At 45.2% G+C, this 18,473-nt stretch overlaps 1 protein-coding gene and 1 non-coding gene across 2 annotated transcripts in view; one reads left to right on the top strand and one right to left on the bottom strand.

Moving 5' to 3' along the window:
• LOC124710137 (estradiol 17-beta-dehydrogenase 2-like) overlaps positions 1–17,737 on the top strand; it is a 78,924-nt gene extending 61,187 nt beyond the window's left edge. Inside the window, exons 2-3 of the mRNA XM_047240902.1 lie at positions 4,783–5,004; positions 17,547–17,737. Coding sequence (XP_047096858.1) covers positions 4,783–5,004; positions 17,547–17,737 — 413 coding nt within the window. The remainder of the gene's footprint in view (positions 1–4,782; positions 5,005–17,546) is intronic.
• Positions 4,425–4,508, bottom strand: Trnas-gga. Its single transcript is given in 2 exon segments — positions 4,425–4,459; positions 4,469–4,508. It is a non-coding gene; the product is annotated as a tRNA-Ser (tRNA).
• Positions 17,738–18,473: the final 736 nt, after the last annotated feature.

Here is an 18,473-nt window from a genome sequence, read left to right as displayed (position 1 = left end):
CTATTTCTTAACATAAAACTTTTTGCTTGCAGTAGGCCTAACAGGTTCAAATGGTTCAAATGGCTCAGAGCACTATAGGACTTAACTTCTGAGGTCATCAGTCCCCTAGAACTTAGAACTACGTAAACCTAACTAACCTAAGGACATCACACACATCCATGCCCGACGCAGGATTCGAACCTGGGACTGTAGCGCCTAGAACCACTCGGCCACTCCAGCCGGCCAGGCCAAGCAGGCATGTAATATTAGTACTTTGTGAATTATATTCTGTTGTGTTATTTATATTAACGAGGAAAATAAAAATGAATATTTGTGCCAAATCGTTTCGCTTATTTGGGGTGTGCTATAACTGTTGCAATATTTGAAAGGTCTATTTCGTTTATCTGGCAGACAGTGACAAAATAGACGTAATCAAACCGAAAAACCACACCAGTCTTGGTTACTATTCGTATTAACAGCTTTTTCAGTATTAGATAACGACACTTCGATTTTTCGTGTAGCAAAACGTTTGGCGGACTTTGATGAGGTAATAGATTCTGTCACAGAAAGGAAAGCACGCCGTGTAAAGCTATAGTAATATTAGAGAGAAAAAAATGCTGGGACCTAAGAATTGAAAAAAAGTGTACTGTCTTGCTTGTCTCTTGTCTCTACTGCTTTTATGTTCCCTATACTTCATTTTATGTTATACAAAAAAGGAAGTTATTAGCTAATAAGAAGTAAAGATCGAAAATTTTCTGAAGAGCTGTTATTCTCCCACTCACAAATAATCCCACACAATATTGTGTATTTTTAAGGGGGTAGGACGTCAAACCAGCCGACTGGGAGTAGGAGAGGGAGTCCAGGATACTTTAATTTATAGGTTTGATGGCTTCCTTTACAAAATATACACGTTTGTATTCCGCAGAGCGGAATACAGTGACGTGCGATAGAAGATGCTGTGTAAAGAGGTGTGGCACTGCACTTTATCACACTTAAGACCAAATTCCTCGAACATGTATGTTTAACATATCAAACTCTACAGAGGGATGTGGGCCACAAAATGAACATATTTTTGAAAAATCAATACTTTTTGACGTTCTAACCCAAACGTTCGAGGTGAAGGGGGCCTGGTTGGGAGGGGGAGGGGGGGCGCCATGATTACGTTTTTGCCCCAATTTGGAAATATCGTAGATCCCAGGCAGTGACTGCACCACACTGATGCGACAAGTTCTTAGATAGCGATATTCACATAGGCATACACACGGTGCACAGGGACAGTGCATCGGCGAAGTTCTCATTTGTACTCAGGTGATTCATGTGAAAAACTTTCCGACGTTAATTCCGCAAGAAGGGAATTGTTCAAAAATGTTCAAATGTGTGTGAAATCTTATGGGACTTAAATGCTAAGGTCATCAGTCCCTAAGCGTACACACTACTTAACCTAAATTATCCTAAGAACAACACACACACACACACCGATGCCCGAGGGAGGACTCGAACCTCCGCCGGGACCAGCCACACAGTCCATGACTGCAGCGCCTCAGACCGCTCGGCTAATCCAGCGCGGCACGAAGGGAATTAACAGACTTTGAATGGAGCTAGAAGCATAGGACATTCCATTTTGGAAATTGTTAGGGAATTCAATATTCCGAGATCCACAGTGTCAAGTATGTGCCTAGAATACCAATTTCAGGCGTTACGTCTCAACGCAGACAATCAGTGCTAACAGACAAGCAACACTGCGTGAAATTGCTGTAGAAAACATCAGGTTTACGACAAATGTATCGGCCGAAAGTCGGCGTTAATGAGCTATGGCAGGCGACGAATGCTAGCCCCTTTGCTAACAGCACTACATCGCCTGCAGCGCCTTTTCTGGGCTTTTGACCGCATCAATAGGGCCCTAGACGACTAGAAAACCTTAGCCTGGTCAGATGAGTCCCGATTTCAGTTATGAAGCCATGGACCCAAGTTGTCAATAAGGCATTGTGTAAGCTTGTGGTGGCTCCATAATGGTGTGGGCTGAGTTTACGTAGAATGGATTGGGTCCTCTGGTCAAAATGACTCGACTAATGACTGTAAATGACTACGTTCGAACACTTGGAGACCATTTACAGCCAGTCTTCAAGTGGCTAAACAATGAAGGAATTTTTATGGATGAAAATGCGCCATGTAACCGAGCCACAGTTCTACGCGCATGCTTTAAACAACATTCTAGGCAATTCGAGCGAATGATTTGGCCACCCAGATCGTTTGACACGAATCACATCGAAAATTTATTGGACCTAATCGAGAAATAAGTTCGTGCCAAAATCCTGCACCGCAACACTTTCGTTATTATAGACGGCTGTAGAGGCAAAATGGATCAATATTTTTGCAGGGGACTTCCAACGACTTGTTAAGGCTATACCACATAGAGTTGCTACACTATTCCAGGCAAAAGGATATTGAGAGATATCCCATGACTTTTGTCATCTGCATGTATTAATTCAAATAGTGTGGTAGAGACATTCGAGTTCACGAAAACCCCTGAAGTCAGTCAAGGAAGGCAGTTTCGGCACGTGTGTCATGCGAATAGGTGCAAGAAGGTGAGTACTGATGCGATGGGCTTTCGCTGTACTCGAAGTATTGTGTCAAGAATGGTAAAAGAGAGGCAATGAGCAAGAGAGGTAGCTGTAAAGTGGAGGTTTGTAAGTGAAGTACTTGGGTCTCTGAGTTGAGGAAGGAACCTACTTCTAGCGAGATTAGAAACTTTATCATAAGAAACACCGCGACAAGTTAGTTGTGACGTATCTCTTACTACAAATGTTGGCTCTGGAAAGCGGAACTCCCCATCGCAACCCCCTCAGATTTAGTGGTAAAATGACCCAATGGATAGCCCGTCAAAAACAGAGAATAGATAAACAATGAAACCAGGAAGAACTACAAAGAAAAAGAAATAAAGAAAAAACCGGACCGAGTTTATGCTCAAAATTCAACATACGTAACATCGAGTGCAATGCAACAGCCGCGCCGTGGGCGTTGGGTGGTCGTGGTGATCGGCTGCAATGCGGGAGAATCATGTTCAAATCTTCTGTGTGTTTTTTTTTTTTTTTTTTTTACAAAATTACGAACTGGCCGTCCGGTCACTGACGTGTCTGCCCTCATTCTTTAGTCTTCTAATTTGTCACACCATACACTAGTTACAGAATATAAGTCATGTGGTACGAATATATTACCGTTGCAGGTAAATGTGATGAATAGTGAGAGCTGGTGCGATGCCCTTAGACCTCTTGCAGAAATGAAAACAACAAATAACCGGGTGAAAACTGTTACAACAGAGAAATTCAAGAGCCAAATCTTCCAAAACAAAACGAAAGTCATAACATGCGGTACTTGCGTAGAACAAATAGGAGGTTCGTACGTCTGGAGATCCCTTCCTTACACACTGCTGTTACACCGTGACACTGACACAGATCTGAATACGGCGAACAGATGTGTCAATGAACGGACGGACAGTTCGCAATTTTGTGAAAAAAAAGGAAAAGAAAATTAAAGAGCACGAGGGAGATCTGAACACAGATCTCACACTTCAGAGACCAACGCAGTAACCACACAAGTATGACGACACGACTATCGAGTTACGCTCGATCTACGAGGGTAATCCCAAAAGTAAGGTCTCCTATTTTTTTTATAAGTACGTAGACTTGTTTATTTCTACAATGGTTTACATCAGTTTACAGCTTGAACATTTAGCTATTTTTCGACATAATCACCATTTCTGTCGATGCATCTTTGTAGACGTGGCAGTTTTTGTATGCCCATGTCATACCAGCTCGCCGCCATGCTGTTCAGAAAGTTATGAACCTCTTCTTTCACCTAGTCGTCGGAGCTGAATCGCTGGGACCACAATTAGCGCTGACAGGTACTGTGAGACTATGAAAAAACTCAAACGGGCAATTCAGAACTGGAGAAGAGGAATATTGAGCAGGGGCGTACACATTCTCCATGACAATGCTCACCCACACATCGCTCGGCAAACCGTTGCTCTCCTGAACGGTTTCAGTGGAACATAATCACCCACCCACCCTATAGTCCTGACTTGGCGCCCAGTGACTATCACCTGTTTCCTAGGTTAAAAGAACATTTGGCAAGAAAGCGATTCAGCTCCAACGACGAGGTGAAAGAAGAGGTTCATAACTTTCTGAACAGCATGGCGGCGAGCTGGTATGACATGGGCATACAAAAACTGCCACGTCTACAAAAATGCATCGACAGAAATGGTGATTATGTCGAAAAATAGCTAAATGTCCAAGCTGTAAACTGATGTAAACCATTGTAGGAATAAACAGGTTCAGAAACGGTTCAAATGTCTCTGAGCACTATGGGACTTAACTGGTGTGGTCATCAGTCCCGTAGAACTTCGAACTACTTAAACCTAATTAACCTAAGAACATCACACACATACATGCCCGAGGCAGGATTCGAACCTGCGACCTCAGCGGTCGCGCGGTTCCAGACTGTAGCGCCTAGAACCGCTCGGCCACCCAGGCAGGCAATAAACAGGTCTATGTACTTCTAAAAAATAGGAGACCTTACCTTTGGGATTACCCTCGTAAATCATCTTGAACTTAACCGCTCACTGTTTCTATTTTGCTTCTTTTTACACAGTTCAGTACACCTTCTTTCTATTTTCATGCTTAATCTGTGTTCGCTTTTTGACGGGATATCCACTGAGCCCTCTTACTACAGAATATGAGGGAGGATGTGATGGGGAGTTTGCCTTGTGAGGAGCGGCATATTTTCTAATTCTGTGGTTCTGCGCAGGATGCGACTCTGGCTTCGGGCACGAACTGGCGCGCCATCTGGACGGGCTGGGGGTGCCGGTGTTCGCGGGCTGCCTGTTCCCTGACGGTCCCGGTGCGCGCAGACTCGCCGCAGACTGCTCCTCCAGGTTGCGCGTGCTGCCGCTAGATGTCACCTCAGACCAGCAGGTGGCCGATGCCGTCGTCTCCGTCCAAACAGTACTTTCGCACGCGTCAGGCACAGGTACCTCAGAACAATAGGAAGTGTATTGCAAATATGGAATACTTTTCAAATACCGCCAGTAAGATACCTCTCCTTCGACAATGCCCTTCGTTAAATGTTATTATTTTCAGATGATTAATGCTTCATGTTCAGACATTTTGTAGTAGAAAACTAAAACTACCACAATTTGGCTAAGGATAAGATACCTGCCCCTGTTTACCTTCCTGCCGCATCTCAAATTTTGGTCGAATGGTTCAAATGGCTCTAGGCACTATCAGACTTAACATCTGAGGTTCAAATGGCTGAGCACTATGGGACTAAACATCTGTGGTCATCAGTCCCCTAGAACTTAGAACTAGTTAAACCTAACTATCCTAAGGATTCGAACCTGCGACCGTAGCTGCAGCGCGGTTCTGGACTAAAGCGCCTAGAACCGCTCGGCCACAGAGGCCGGCTTTTGCTCGGAGAGTGAGTGTTGTGCTGCACTTATCAGCGTAACCGACAAGAAAATCGTCTCCAGTGCGCCATCGTATCGTCTTTCCCTTGCTTGAAATTGCTGAATTGGCGCGCTCCTGAAGTCAGTTTAAAAACGGAAAGTAAATTTTGTGGGAGTTTGCTTATCCTTTGTCACGTGTTTGTAATTTTTTTCCAAAAAAGTCACGAACATTTAGTATTGATCCTATGAAGCTAGTAGCATTTATACATAATTTACAGAACATTCAAGCAGCAAAATTCAGATGCTGAAATGGATAAAGCTGATAAACTTATAAATGAATAAAAGCTCGTTCATCCACTATAGCTGTATTTATTGTAGTCATTGTAGACTCACACTAGCGGTTTCACACAGTTTTTAATTGCGTCTTCTTTGGCATCTCTGTATAAAAATTACCAGTACTTTTATAACACCAAATACGTAATTACATAGTCGCAATAAATTATTTGTGGATTGACCAATTTCAAAAACATATGAAATTGGACATGGATTAACCAACGTGCTATTACATGTAGCTATTGTTGTTTACGACTGACCAGGCGTAATGATCGACGTCTACCTGAAATATCCTTAGAAGTTGTGAAAATTAAAACTTGCGTGACCACCTTTGATGTGTGTGTCATACCAGCAGAAATCACTACAAAAGTGATCAAATTGACATACGTCGGGTTGAGACGTTTTGTTGACCAACAATGTGTCAAGATTGTTGGTTTGGAGCTCGATAAGTGAGTAATATGCGTCGAAATTATGAAGAAACTGGTAAAATTACGAAAACTGATGGAAAATGTATAAAGTAGATGAAAATATGACAAAAAATGTGGAGGAATGAGGGCACTTACATGCTCGCTTGGGTGTATGAATATCATTCCAGTCCTCCCCTGGTGGGACTGATGACTAATGGTGCATACTACCCGTGCTCTATGCGTTTAAGTCTTGTAGAATACCACCTTGTTCCACATGTAGTCATGCACTGTCACTCCTAAAAATCAAAGATGAAGTGTCTAAAGATTTGGAGGTCAGGATGAACTACCACCTAGGACACCAAAACAGCGATCATGTACCTGGGTGCAATACGCACCACCAATATGAGGAATCAGTGGTCAGTGTATCTTTGAAAAACAGAACACCGAGACATCTGCTACCTCATCACTGTGGAAGATGACATTAAATGTAGAGATCATCACTTTTGGACAGCATTTGGAAATGCTCCATAATGCCACAGACTCTTCCAGTTTCTATGTGTTGTGTTGTCCTCCACATTTTTGTCAATAAGAAACGCCACCTCCGTCTTCTGTTTCAATCATCCTGTATGTTGTCGGAGCAGCATGCTTTACACCATGCAGTGTCCAGCTTTCTGTGAGAGCCAATGGATCGAAACATGTTAATATCGGTGTTGCACCTGACACTGACATCGAAGTCGTGGTGGAAAAACAAAATGTATGATTAGATTAGATTAGATTTACTTTCATTCCAATTGATCCGTAGTGAGGAGGTCCTCCAGGATGTGGAACATGTCAGAAAAACAACAATACATGACAAATATTTACAACTAAAACAAATAAGCTAATGTACCATTCCACAGGTCCCAAGTGGAATGATCGTCATTTTTTAATGAACACTAAGAGTCATTTTACAAATACTATTGCACTGAATTTAAAATAAAAAAGACTGTGGTGTACAAAGCTGTAGTCATACACTGCTTGAATGTATTACAGCAGAAAAACAATTTGTCAAATAGCTTATGGAAGAATAACACAGGAACCCTCTGTTGTGATTGATAGTCTGTGGGATATGGTCCTCCTACAGTATGGGAGACAAAACTTTACACTGGTCTGTGCAAGCGACTTCGATCACCGGCCACCTGCTTCGATGAGCCAGTACCTGTATATGTAATAGGATAGCCACGTATAATCGATCTCAGCATGCACATGGTAATTGTTTTCGATATATCGGAAGAGAGGGATGCTGTAATATCTTATCGAGTTCTCTAGTGTGTGATGTTAGTGAAGCTTTTATACTTCATAGTTTTTCTCATGGATGGTACAAAATAACGAGGAGGGGGTGTATGTGTGACAGACATGAATGCACCCTGAGACACGCAGATCTCCATCAGACTGCAAAGCCTATGTGTACTTTCAGTTTGGAGATGCACCACAATTCAGTTGCAGAATGCTCACACTCATTACAGTTCCCGTATGATGTGAAGTCTTTGTAATAGCTTCCTAATAACTTCACGAATTGCGTGCAATGTGTGCACGTTCTACACAGTAGGTGGAGCTATGACAACATGTTCCCATTTCCACCTAGTGGTCAAAACATGGTCCTATCACATTAACTCAGCTCTCTGTTTCTCTGTGGGATACAGAAGCTGGTAGCTATAGCACTCTCGGAATTCCGCACAGTTCCAGCTTAAACAGGAGTGATCACATGGTGGACAATGCTGCAGGGAGGGCGGGGCCTTTGAACAGTTACAGAGAGACTGTCTAAAATCACGCTGGAGTTTTGCTGTATGCGGTTGAATAGAGATGAGGCCCCTCCACGCCCGCACCAACGTGGTGACCAAACCAAAAGTTCTACTGTCACCTCCGTCAACATGTTAGTTGTCTAATCAGTGGATCACAGGATGCTGGACTATGATGTTACCCATGCGTCTGGGTAAGATTACGCATTAACAGGGTCCATCAGGTGATAGATTGTGGACTAAACGCGAATGAGGGTAGCGATTTGAAGAGCAGAGGGAAAAAAATGCCAAGGCTCGTGCCGAGGGGAAAAAAAAACTCTGCGACAGTGGGATGGGTAGTAAGAGCAATAGTGGCTTACTAGCTGCGATAGTTCATGCAAGGTTGGTTTTTTAGTGTGGGTATCATGCATCAATACCGTGGCAGGCGAAGGCGATGTATCCTGGTCTGCTGCAGCCTCTACATTCCTGGAACAGTCAAGATCGTTATATATTAGTGAGAGATGGGCCATAGATCATCTCACTGTGTGGGGCTGGGTATAGCTTGTCTGCATGTAGTGTACAGTAAGGCTTCCCTGCATGGTGCCGGTTTTTCGGCAGGTGTATACCAACTGGGTATCCAATAATGGTGGCTGATAAACAGGGGCTAACCTGTACCGTTGTTTGCGTATACTTGGCCGTAGATGTTAGGTCCTCGCAAGTATGTATTTTGGTAAGAGTCTCCAGTCGGTATTCCCGGTGAAGATCCGCGATGCCTGTGTATCGTGGAGCGTTGCTTATGATTTTATGTACTTCGTATGATCTGTAGACGACGCAGGCGTGTGGGCGCAGCGTATCCCCAGACAGGGGCTACATACGTTATCAGGGGTCGAATAAGTATCATGTACATGGACCTCGACACCCGTCTGTTCAGTGTGCTACGCCTGTTGAGCATAGGGTAGAGATGTTTGAGCCTCGCGCTTGCTCTGTTGCACATGTTTTGCATGTGGTCCTGCCAGAGTAATTTCCGGTCCAGCCAGATACCAAGGTATTTGACTCTCTCATGGAAACGTATTCCGCGTGCATGTAGTGTTATTGGACTGCAGTCTCGATGTTTGCGCAATTGCTTCGGTCTTCGAGTGAACAGAACGGCTTCGCACTTGTCGACGTTTAACACGCCATTTTTCTAGCCAAGACTCAGCCACTCTCAGTGCGGTCTGTAATCGTGACGTAATGTTTGATGGTTTCCAATCTTGTGCGAGGATAGCGGTGTCATCCGCGTAGATTGCCATCGTTGTTTTGTGTGTGGTTGGGAGATCGTTTATGTAGAGATTAAACAGTAGGGACCCTAGGATGCTTCTTTGGGATACTCCCGCATGTATACCGCGTCGTGTTGATTGTCTTCCCTGCACGTCAGTGCACAAACTCCTATCTGTGAGGTATGAGTGTATGAGACGCACCAGCCCGTCGGGGAACCCTGCGTCGCTGTGTTTGCGAATGAGGCCGTTGTGCCATAGACGGTCGAAAGCTTGTTCTATGTCCAGGAACACCCCCCCCCCCCCTCCCTGTTGCTTTGTTTATGTTGAAGCCATGTGTTACATGTTCAACGACCCGTAAGAGTTGTTGTGTTGCGGAGTGGTGATTCCTGAAGCCGCATTGGTCCGGTCTCAGGATGTCATTTGTTACGCAATGCCTAGTGAACCGCTTGAGGATCACCTTCTCAATAATCTTGCTGAGCGAACTCAGAAGACTGATGGGTCGGTAATTTTGTGGGAGGGTGTGGTCTTTCCTCGGCTTCCTGAACATCAGGACCTTGGCCGTCTTCCGAAAGACGGGGAAGTGTTGGTATTTTAGTATGGCATTCGTGATGTGTGTGAGGTATTCTGTGGCTCTATCCGTGAACTCCTGGAGGACACGGTTTTGAATGCCATCATGACCAGGGGCTTTCCTAGCAGCGGAATGCATTATAGCCCAGGAGACTTCGCGCGATGGTTGGGCTAAAATGCGAGTAACCTCCTGGTCAGCAGCAAGTGTGAACACTGGATCTGATGGTACCAGGTTCCTTGTGAATGACGCTGCGAGTGTGCGGGCCATTAGTTCTGCTTTCTCCTCCGCAGAGTATGCAAGTCCGTCAGGCCCCTGGAGCGTTGGGGTGTACATTTTCTCCCTGGTGAAGTGTCGGGCTAGATGCCACACACCAGGACGCGTGGTGTCCAGCACTTCAAGTTTTTGGTTCCACTGTTGTGTTCTGTGTTTGTATTTTGTTGTGTATGATGCCCTGTAGCCTGTTGATGTGCCGTTTGAAGTACTGACGCCTGGTACGCTGCCACTGTCTCCTGAGGCCATTCCTCATTGAGATTAGGACCAGGATTTCCTGGGGTAGGGCAGCACTGTGTTGTTGTGGGGTGCGATCAGGTATGGTACCCGCCACTGCGTCCTGGACGGCGTTAGTCAGGGTTTCTACTGCCTCGTCGATTTGTGCTATTTCGTTGATTTCGTGTATGGGTGGATGTGGCCATCGAGCGTTTCCTTGAAGTAGCGTGCTGATATCGCGTGTTGCAATGCTTTCAAGACTGTTGTATACAGACATCAGTGTAATGTAGGCTCCGTTGAACTTGACTCTGACGGCCGTGGCCTCGATTTTTTCCAGTTCAGGGAGCTCTATGTTTGTGTGCTCAATGTCTTTGTGTATGACGATTGCAGTTCCACCTGCCACTGCGTCGGTACGATAGACGCAGTAGCTGGGAAAGTTTAATTGTTTGTGCGGTTTAAGCTTAGTCTCGCTCAGTAGTGCGACAACCATTCCCTTCAGCTCTAAGAAAGCGGAAAATTCTGCCCTTTTGTTGTTGATCGAGGCTGCATTCCAGAACACGATCTGTGATAGTGTACGCAGGTTTGCGTTCCAGGCCGAGTGTGGTGTATTATTCATGAGAGGTGTGGAAAGTGTCTTGATGGCAGTGTGTGACAGCCCAGTACTGCCCGAGTTCGGCACTCATTAGCTGTGTGATGAGTGTAGTGACGGCCGTCAGCACCGTGGTAAGGATTTGAGCGGTCGTGTGTCGAGGGAATAGTGTTTCCAATATTCCCCCAGGTGATGTGTTGGTGTTGGATGTGGAGGCCTGTGGTGCTATTGCAGAGTTAGCGGCCGCTTGTGCGGGTATTGGTGTGTTGTTTGGGATGGCATTTGTGTTCATGTTTTGTGGTAGAAGTTGTGGCACCTGTGGTACTTCTGTGGTGAGGGAGATAGTGGTATGGGTTACAGTCTCGGTGTCTTGTTGGCTGTTTGCCTGTGTGTTACTGGTCTGTTGTTGCTGGGTGGCATGTTGTGGTGTTCTGGTGTTCCCCGCCCTGTGCCGTCGTGTACGTCTATTCTTCGTCTGGGCTTCGGGTTCTGGGGATTCTTGTGTTGGTGCGTTTTCCTGTGTAGTGTACGTTTCTTCGCAGCACGTGACTTCAGGGAGTGGGATAGTATTGTATGGGAGCATAGGTGTTGGCACGGATGGTTGTTGATTTTCTGGTGTTGTCTGTGGCTGCTGTGTAGTTGATGCAGCGGTTGTTTCGTGTGTGTGTGTGTTTGTGAAGGGCGCTGAGGTTCCGCAGCCTGTGCCGTTCCACCAGGGCGAACAACCTTGGCAAACGTTACGCCGTTCCTAACTGGGTTCGACGCCGGCCTTGGACGTGGGATGTCATGCAGTGCTCTGTGTTTCTCTTGTTTACGCTTCAGCGCCTGTTTGTATGCACTGCACTGCCTGAAATTGGCCGCATGGGGCCCACTGCAGTTTGCACAGCGTCGTTGGTTTGGCTGTGTTTGTGTGCACGTGTTGGATCTATGATTGCCAGTACATCCGCGGCAACAAGTTGCCAGGCCACAACGAAGGACCGAGTGGCCGAATCGCTGGCAGTTGTTACATTGTTGGGGGGGCGTGGGTGGTTCGTAGTGTTCTACACGTACGTCCATCCGCAGAAGGCTCTTTATCTGCAAGATGTCGCGGGAATCAGCCGTGTCGACCAACTCAACCATGTAGTGTGGTAGCGGTGCGTGTGTATGGAACCCCGTCATCCGAGAGGCACCTTTACAGTCGAATCCCAGATTACAGAGCGCCACCTGTACTGTGTCGTTAGGGGTGCTGGGATCCACTCCCTTAATCACATACTGCTGGGTTCTCTAGTCCAGCGTTCTGTCCGTGTAATGTTCGACCTTCTGATCTTTGAGGAAGGTCAGAAGATCTTTGTATTCGTTGTGCTGTCCTTAGCAGACAGGTTCGAAAAAGGGAACTGGTTTCGAGGTATGGGAGTGCCATGGATATGATTCACCAGTGGCTGTGGTCATTAAAGGACATATTCTAGGCTCCAATGCAAGTGTGTGGTTGAATGGAGACACTTGATAGCAAATCACAGACAGAATTTCTTCCTGAAAACGTAAATCTATAGATCTCAGAAGCTAGTGATTTGGTCATAGGATTTTGTACGTTTCTTATGACTTCAATCCAGCGTTGTATTTTTTAATTGATTCCTCACATAGCACACCATCTACTGTATGTAGTCATTCTCAATCTGCGATCATACTCTCTCACCTGAAACCTCATGGATATATCACAGAACCTCTGTTACACTATCTGCACGGTATCAAGACAGAATGTATTAAAAATACTGTTTGTTATCTTGGGAAATACCTAGTAGCGGCATGAGAGAGTTGCAGCTATTGGCTTAATATCACATTCCTTAGCCGAGTCACTTTCTAAATTCGGTGAGAAGGGTGATTTTACTTCGGCGTTACACCTATGGCGACATGCATCCGCAATTTTGGACTATTAATATACGCTCCTGCGTCACCAACCACATTCAATGTCACAGTATTTATGTGGAAGACCACTTCATTTGGAGGCAATACCATATCGTCGTTTATAAAGCATGTACAGTTGTTTTTCCCATAGATATAGTTAGCGATTCTTGCATGTGCCTGTAGAATCAAGACCATTTTCTCGAAATACGTTAAAGCATTTCAGGATGCTAGGACATTGGTGGTAATAAAGTACATGACTGGCTGTGAAATGACAATGACGCTCGCTACGATATGATTTTTGATTGTTAAGTTATCGTTACTTATTTGTCTGCAGAGAATAAGGGTAGTGATGAAGGGTTGGTTGATAAAGAAGACGTTATTACACAGACAGAGGTCACAACACAGCTGGAGAAAATAATGGCGTTACCGACTTTTGCTGAGCAATGCTGGTGAAACCCCTGCTTGATTGTTCTGCATGTATGTAAATAATACCTGCATTGTTGCAACATTTCACTCACAGCACTCAAATTTTTTTATAAAATTTGGGATTATCCTAAGTTCCGATGAATGATCCAAAGTTTCAATGAATGCTCCAGAGTTTCGATGAATGATCCCAGCTGGCCAGGATCAGCGCGGTTCTATTATATCATCTAAATGCCACTGCCACAAACTCCCACAACCACTCCCATTCCTTACACAGGCTAGGCATACTGTCCCAACGAGGCGCAGCGATGTGCCAGCAAAATATTCTAGTAGGCTGTATATTTTAGCCTCGGATCTGTCATATGGTATCACTACCAGTTTCGACTTATTACCACGTCATCACCAGATGAACTGATGAAAAATAAAGAAAAGGAGAATAGTAAACCTAGAATTGTGAAACTAAATTAAAGATAAATCTTAACTTCTATATACAACTACTGCACTTGTTTTGTTATATGTTAACTAGTCAACTGAACAGGCCTGGGAGGTCATAGAGTGTAAACATAGCTCTGTTCGACTGTCTTGACTGATGGCTACATTTAACTACGTGCTACTTACAAACCTGGAAACCTAACAATTGTTTTTTTGGTAATTTATAATTTATGCTTGTTAGAGCCGGGAAGGCTGTTACGGAACCACGTTTATTTCAGTCAGTATTCCACAAGGCTATGTCTGAGGTAGTCGGGTTTCCAATTGATTCAATTGTGTGTGTTTTTATGTGAGGGGGAATGAGACCCTCAAATCGCAAATATTAAATTAAAAATATTCGCAGTATAAAAGTTATGACAGGTATAGCTTTGTCAAAGTGGAAACTACTAGAAAATTACTTTTTTTTATTTTTAAACAGTTACACTGATGGTGCCTGCATCTACCTCCACAACTACATCAATAATACACATTGCGTCCGACGGTGTGTGGCAGAGGGTACGTCTGATGCCACTAACTGATATCACCTTCTCTGTTCCACTCGCGAACGGGGAGTGGAAATGACTACTGTCAATAAGCCTCTGTTTTAGCTGTAATTTCTCGTATTTTCTCGTCATGGTCTTTTCGAGAGATATATATGGGACGGAATAATATGTTGCCCGTATCTTCCAGAAAGAGTACTCTAGTAATTTCAATAGTAAACCTCTCTTTTCGTTGGATCTTCTCTATCTCTTTTAACTGCCTGGTAAAGGTCCCAGATCGACGAAGAATAGTCAAGAATCGATCGAAAGGGTGTCTTGTAAGCCACTTCTGCCGTGATTGAGTTACATTTCCCTAAGATCCTTCCTGTGACTCTCAGACTGACATCCGCTTTTTCTACTATATGAAGATGGTATCTGTTCCCGAAAGAACAGATACCATTGATGTCCGTGCAGCTTCTCTAGAATGAAATGATACTTAAATCGAAACCCTTAGCTGCCGACAGGTGTTGTGGATATACGTTAATGGGGACAGCTGAAAATGTTAAAGGCTACCTGGCCATTGACTTTCTTCTGTGAGAATGCGCACGCTTTGCCCGAACTCTTATGGGACTCGTCAGCTTAGTTGGCGCGAGTAATGAGTGAATGGGCAAAATATCTGTTAGGAACACTACGAACGTAGCTTGTGGACAGTTGGGAATGTTTGCCTCACGGGAAGCGTGCAAGGGATAAGTCCCTGCAGTCACACTATCCTCAATTCCCTCGGTGGCTCAGATGGATAGAGCGTCTGCCATGTAAGGAGGAGATCCCGGGCTTGAGTCCCTGTCGCGGCACACATTTTCAGCTGTCCCCATTGATGTATATCAACAACAGCTGTCGGCAGCTAAGGGTTTCGATTTAATAATCATTTCATTCTAGAAGGTTCACTGAATTCATTGTACTCCAAAACACAACAACAATGTAATGGCCACGTTTGGATGGCCATTCCGACGGGTGATGGAACAGAGCTGTTAGTCTCGGGAAACCAGTACTTCATCACCCTGGGCAGAATAGCAGTGCTCAGCGGACTCCTGGCAGTCGTCTGACCTATCAACATGCAGATGTCATTGTTAAGACATTCATTCATTACTCTGCAAGCTAGATCAATCATGACGAGAGTTGGAGAAGCCAACATCCCCTGGACGTAAGTGATAGGTGGCCTGTGGTAGGTGCGGTCGTCAGCAAGCGGCATGCAGCATCATACGGCTGATGGTGCGATAACGACAGCGACTCTGCAAGGATGCTGACCGCAGCACCATGCTGCAGCCCGGAATGCAGACTGAAAGCAGCCCAACTGCACATAATGGAGAGCGCTGAAGCGCACAGAATCACGCCGCAGACCCAGAGTGGATGTGGCAGCTCACTGCAGCACCAGCGTATGTCCACACGAGCAGAGACCGGCAGAAAGGAATTTGCCTGCACGGGTGATGGCGGATAAGCAGATGCACCGCGGCAGGCTATAAACCGACAGGGTAGGAGGCCGGTAGCAGCTGGAGTGGACCCGCAGGAGGTCCAACCGCTGGAGAGCATGGGCAGCAGCTAGCAGTGGCAGGCATTAGCTTTTAAGAGCATTCACACAAGGTTGGCTTGGTGGCGACACCTACAGCGTGATGACATGAGGAACGTTTCCAACCGATTTCTCATACACAAACAGCAGATGACCAGCGTTGTCTGGTGAAACGTTGTTGTGATGCCTCGTGTAAGGAGGAGAAATGCGTACCATCACGTTTCCGACTTTGATAAAGGTCGGATTGTAGCCTATAGCGATTGCAGTTTATCGTATAGCGACATTGCTGCTCGCGTTGGTCGAGATCCAATGACTGTTAGCAGAATATGGAATCTGTGGGTTTAGGAGGGTAATACGGAATGCCGTGCTGGATCCCAACGGCCTCGTATCACTAACAGTCGAGATGACAGGCATCTTATCCGCATGGCTGTAACGGATCGTGCAGCCACGTCTCGATCCCTGAGTCAACAAATGGGGACGTTTCCAAGACAATAACCATCTACACGAACAGTTCGACGACGTTTCCAGAAGCATGGACTATCAGCTCGGAGACCATGTCTCCCGTTACCCTTGACGCTGCACCACGGACAGGAGCGCCTGCGATGGTGTACTCAACGACGAACCTGGGTGCACGAATAGCAAAACGTCATTTTTTCGGATGAATCCAGTTTCTGTTTACAGCATCATAATGATCGCATCCGTGTTTGGCGACATCGCGGTGAACGCACATTGGAAGCGTGTATTCGTCGTCGCCACACTGGCGTATCACTCGGCGTGATGGTATGGGGTGCCATTGGTTACACGTCTCGGTCACCTCTTGTTCGCATTGACACCACTTTGAAGAGTGGGCGTTACATTTCAGATATGTTACGGCCCGTGGCTCTACCCTTCATTCGATCCCTGCGAAATCCTACATTTCAGCAGGAAATGCACAACCGTATGTTGCAGGTCCTGCACGGGCCTTTCTGGATGCAGAAAATGTTCGACTGCTGCCCTGGCCAGCACATTCTCCAGATCTCTCACCAATTGAAAACGTCTGGTCAATGGTGGCCGAGCAACTGGCTCGTCACCATACGCCAGTTACTACTCTTGATGAACTGTGGTATCGTGTTGAAGCTGCATGGGCAGCTGTACCTGTACACGCCATCCAAGCTCTGTCTGACTCAATGCCCAGGCGTATCAAGGCCGTTATTACGGCCAGAGGTTGTTGTTCTGGGTACAGATTTCTCAGGATCTGTGCACCCAAATTGCGTGAAAATGTAATCACATGTCAGTTGTAGTATAATACATTTGTCCAATGAATACCCGTTTATCATTTGCATTTCTTCTTGGTGTAGCAATTTTAATGGCTAGTAGTGTATGTTTACAAATTTTATTTGTTTATTACTTCTCCCGCATTCTTTGATATACTATTATTACTCTTAGCAGCAAATAAATTCACGCAAAAATGACTTCCTCAAAATTAGAACAAAGCTACTACATTCTCACATACTAAAAGAGGTTTGATCATCAGCGAGTTTCTTACTTATATCTGCCATACACGATATTTTTCTATAATTATGTATAAAAATATAGAAAAGTTCTAATAATACGATGTAAGGTTAGGAGTGTACTGTTATAAATTTCACGGTCTCGTCTGCAACGATGGAGCGAATGTTGTAGGGAAGTTTCTTGTTGTACGATCGCGGTAAGTTTGGGAGGAAGAGAAGGAGTTTAGGAAAGGGAGAAATATGGTGGAAATGATTAATCTGTGGGTCCAAATCAGGTATTACGTACTCGCGAGTTATGTTGAGTAACGTGTACAGTTGCTAAAAAACGAAACTTACCAGAAATTTCTTTCGCAATGCAACATATTTTATGTTTCTTAATAGGGCACTACTGGGTCTATGTGAAAGATATTTGCGTTCTTATTCTAGAGCTGTGGGCGGTGGTAAACAACGCAGGAATCGCAGACCTCGGTGAAGTGGACATCACGCCGCTGGAGAAATTCCAGCAGGTATTGGACGTAAACACGATGGGCGCCATAAGGGTCTCCAAGGCGTTCCTGCCGCTCCTCAAGAAGTCTAAGGGCCGCCTCGTCAACGTCGCCAGCCCTATAGGTAAGTAAGGTGATTGAATATGTGTTGGCGCACGTTGACTTAGCACCAGTAAAAACAGGAAGACGTTGATAAAGTAAGGCATAGAAAGCAAACTGCTGAGAAAGGAGAAAGTTGTTCACTGCAGAAAGTTTTATTAGCATGTGATGGTATCCTTTGCGAAGTGATATTTTTCAATTTCTGAGAGCGTTTCCAGCAAGGCCAGTTTTACGTGGTGTAAGGTGAAGTTTAGGCTTGATCCCAGAGCATGTAATTGGTGTCTGTAGTAAATAAACAGCAGCCGATGAAATACATAAAGTAAACGAGAGATACCTTTTTTTATCAAATGTGATTACAACACCACGAGAAGGAAGTTTGACATTCACGTCACACACTATTGTTGAGAGGGCCGTTAGCGGTATTTAGAACCTAGTGTCCCTCAACGATGGGTTCATGTGTAACGGACTATAGTCACGGATTGTGAAAGAACTGAGAACGAAATCGGCAGTGTCCTTTTCAAAGGAACCATTAAGGCATGGCGAGTGAGTGATTTAAGGAAACCAACGAAGACTGAAATCCTGGCGGCGGAACGGGGATCGGAACCCAGCTGCTCCCGATTACCACTCGAGTGTCCTAAGAGCTCCGCCTCCTCGCTAGGCCACGCTGTACTCACATGTAAATGATCCAGTGGATGACAGCGGGAGCTCTGAGACGCCGTACACGGACAGCAGAGGATTTTAAGGATAAGGAGGAAGATCTGAAGAACAT

The sequence above is a fragment of the Schistocerca piceifrons genome, chromosome 1 (genome assembly GCF_021461385.2).
Source record: "Schistocerca piceifrons isolate TAMUIC-IGC-003096 chromosome 1, iqSchPice1.1, whole genome shotgun sequence".
Lineage (NCBI taxonomy): Eukaryota > Metazoa > Arthropoda > Insecta > Orthoptera > Acrididae > Schistocerca > Schistocerca piceifrons.
This window is presented reverse-complemented; position numbering and strand designations above follow the sequence as displayed.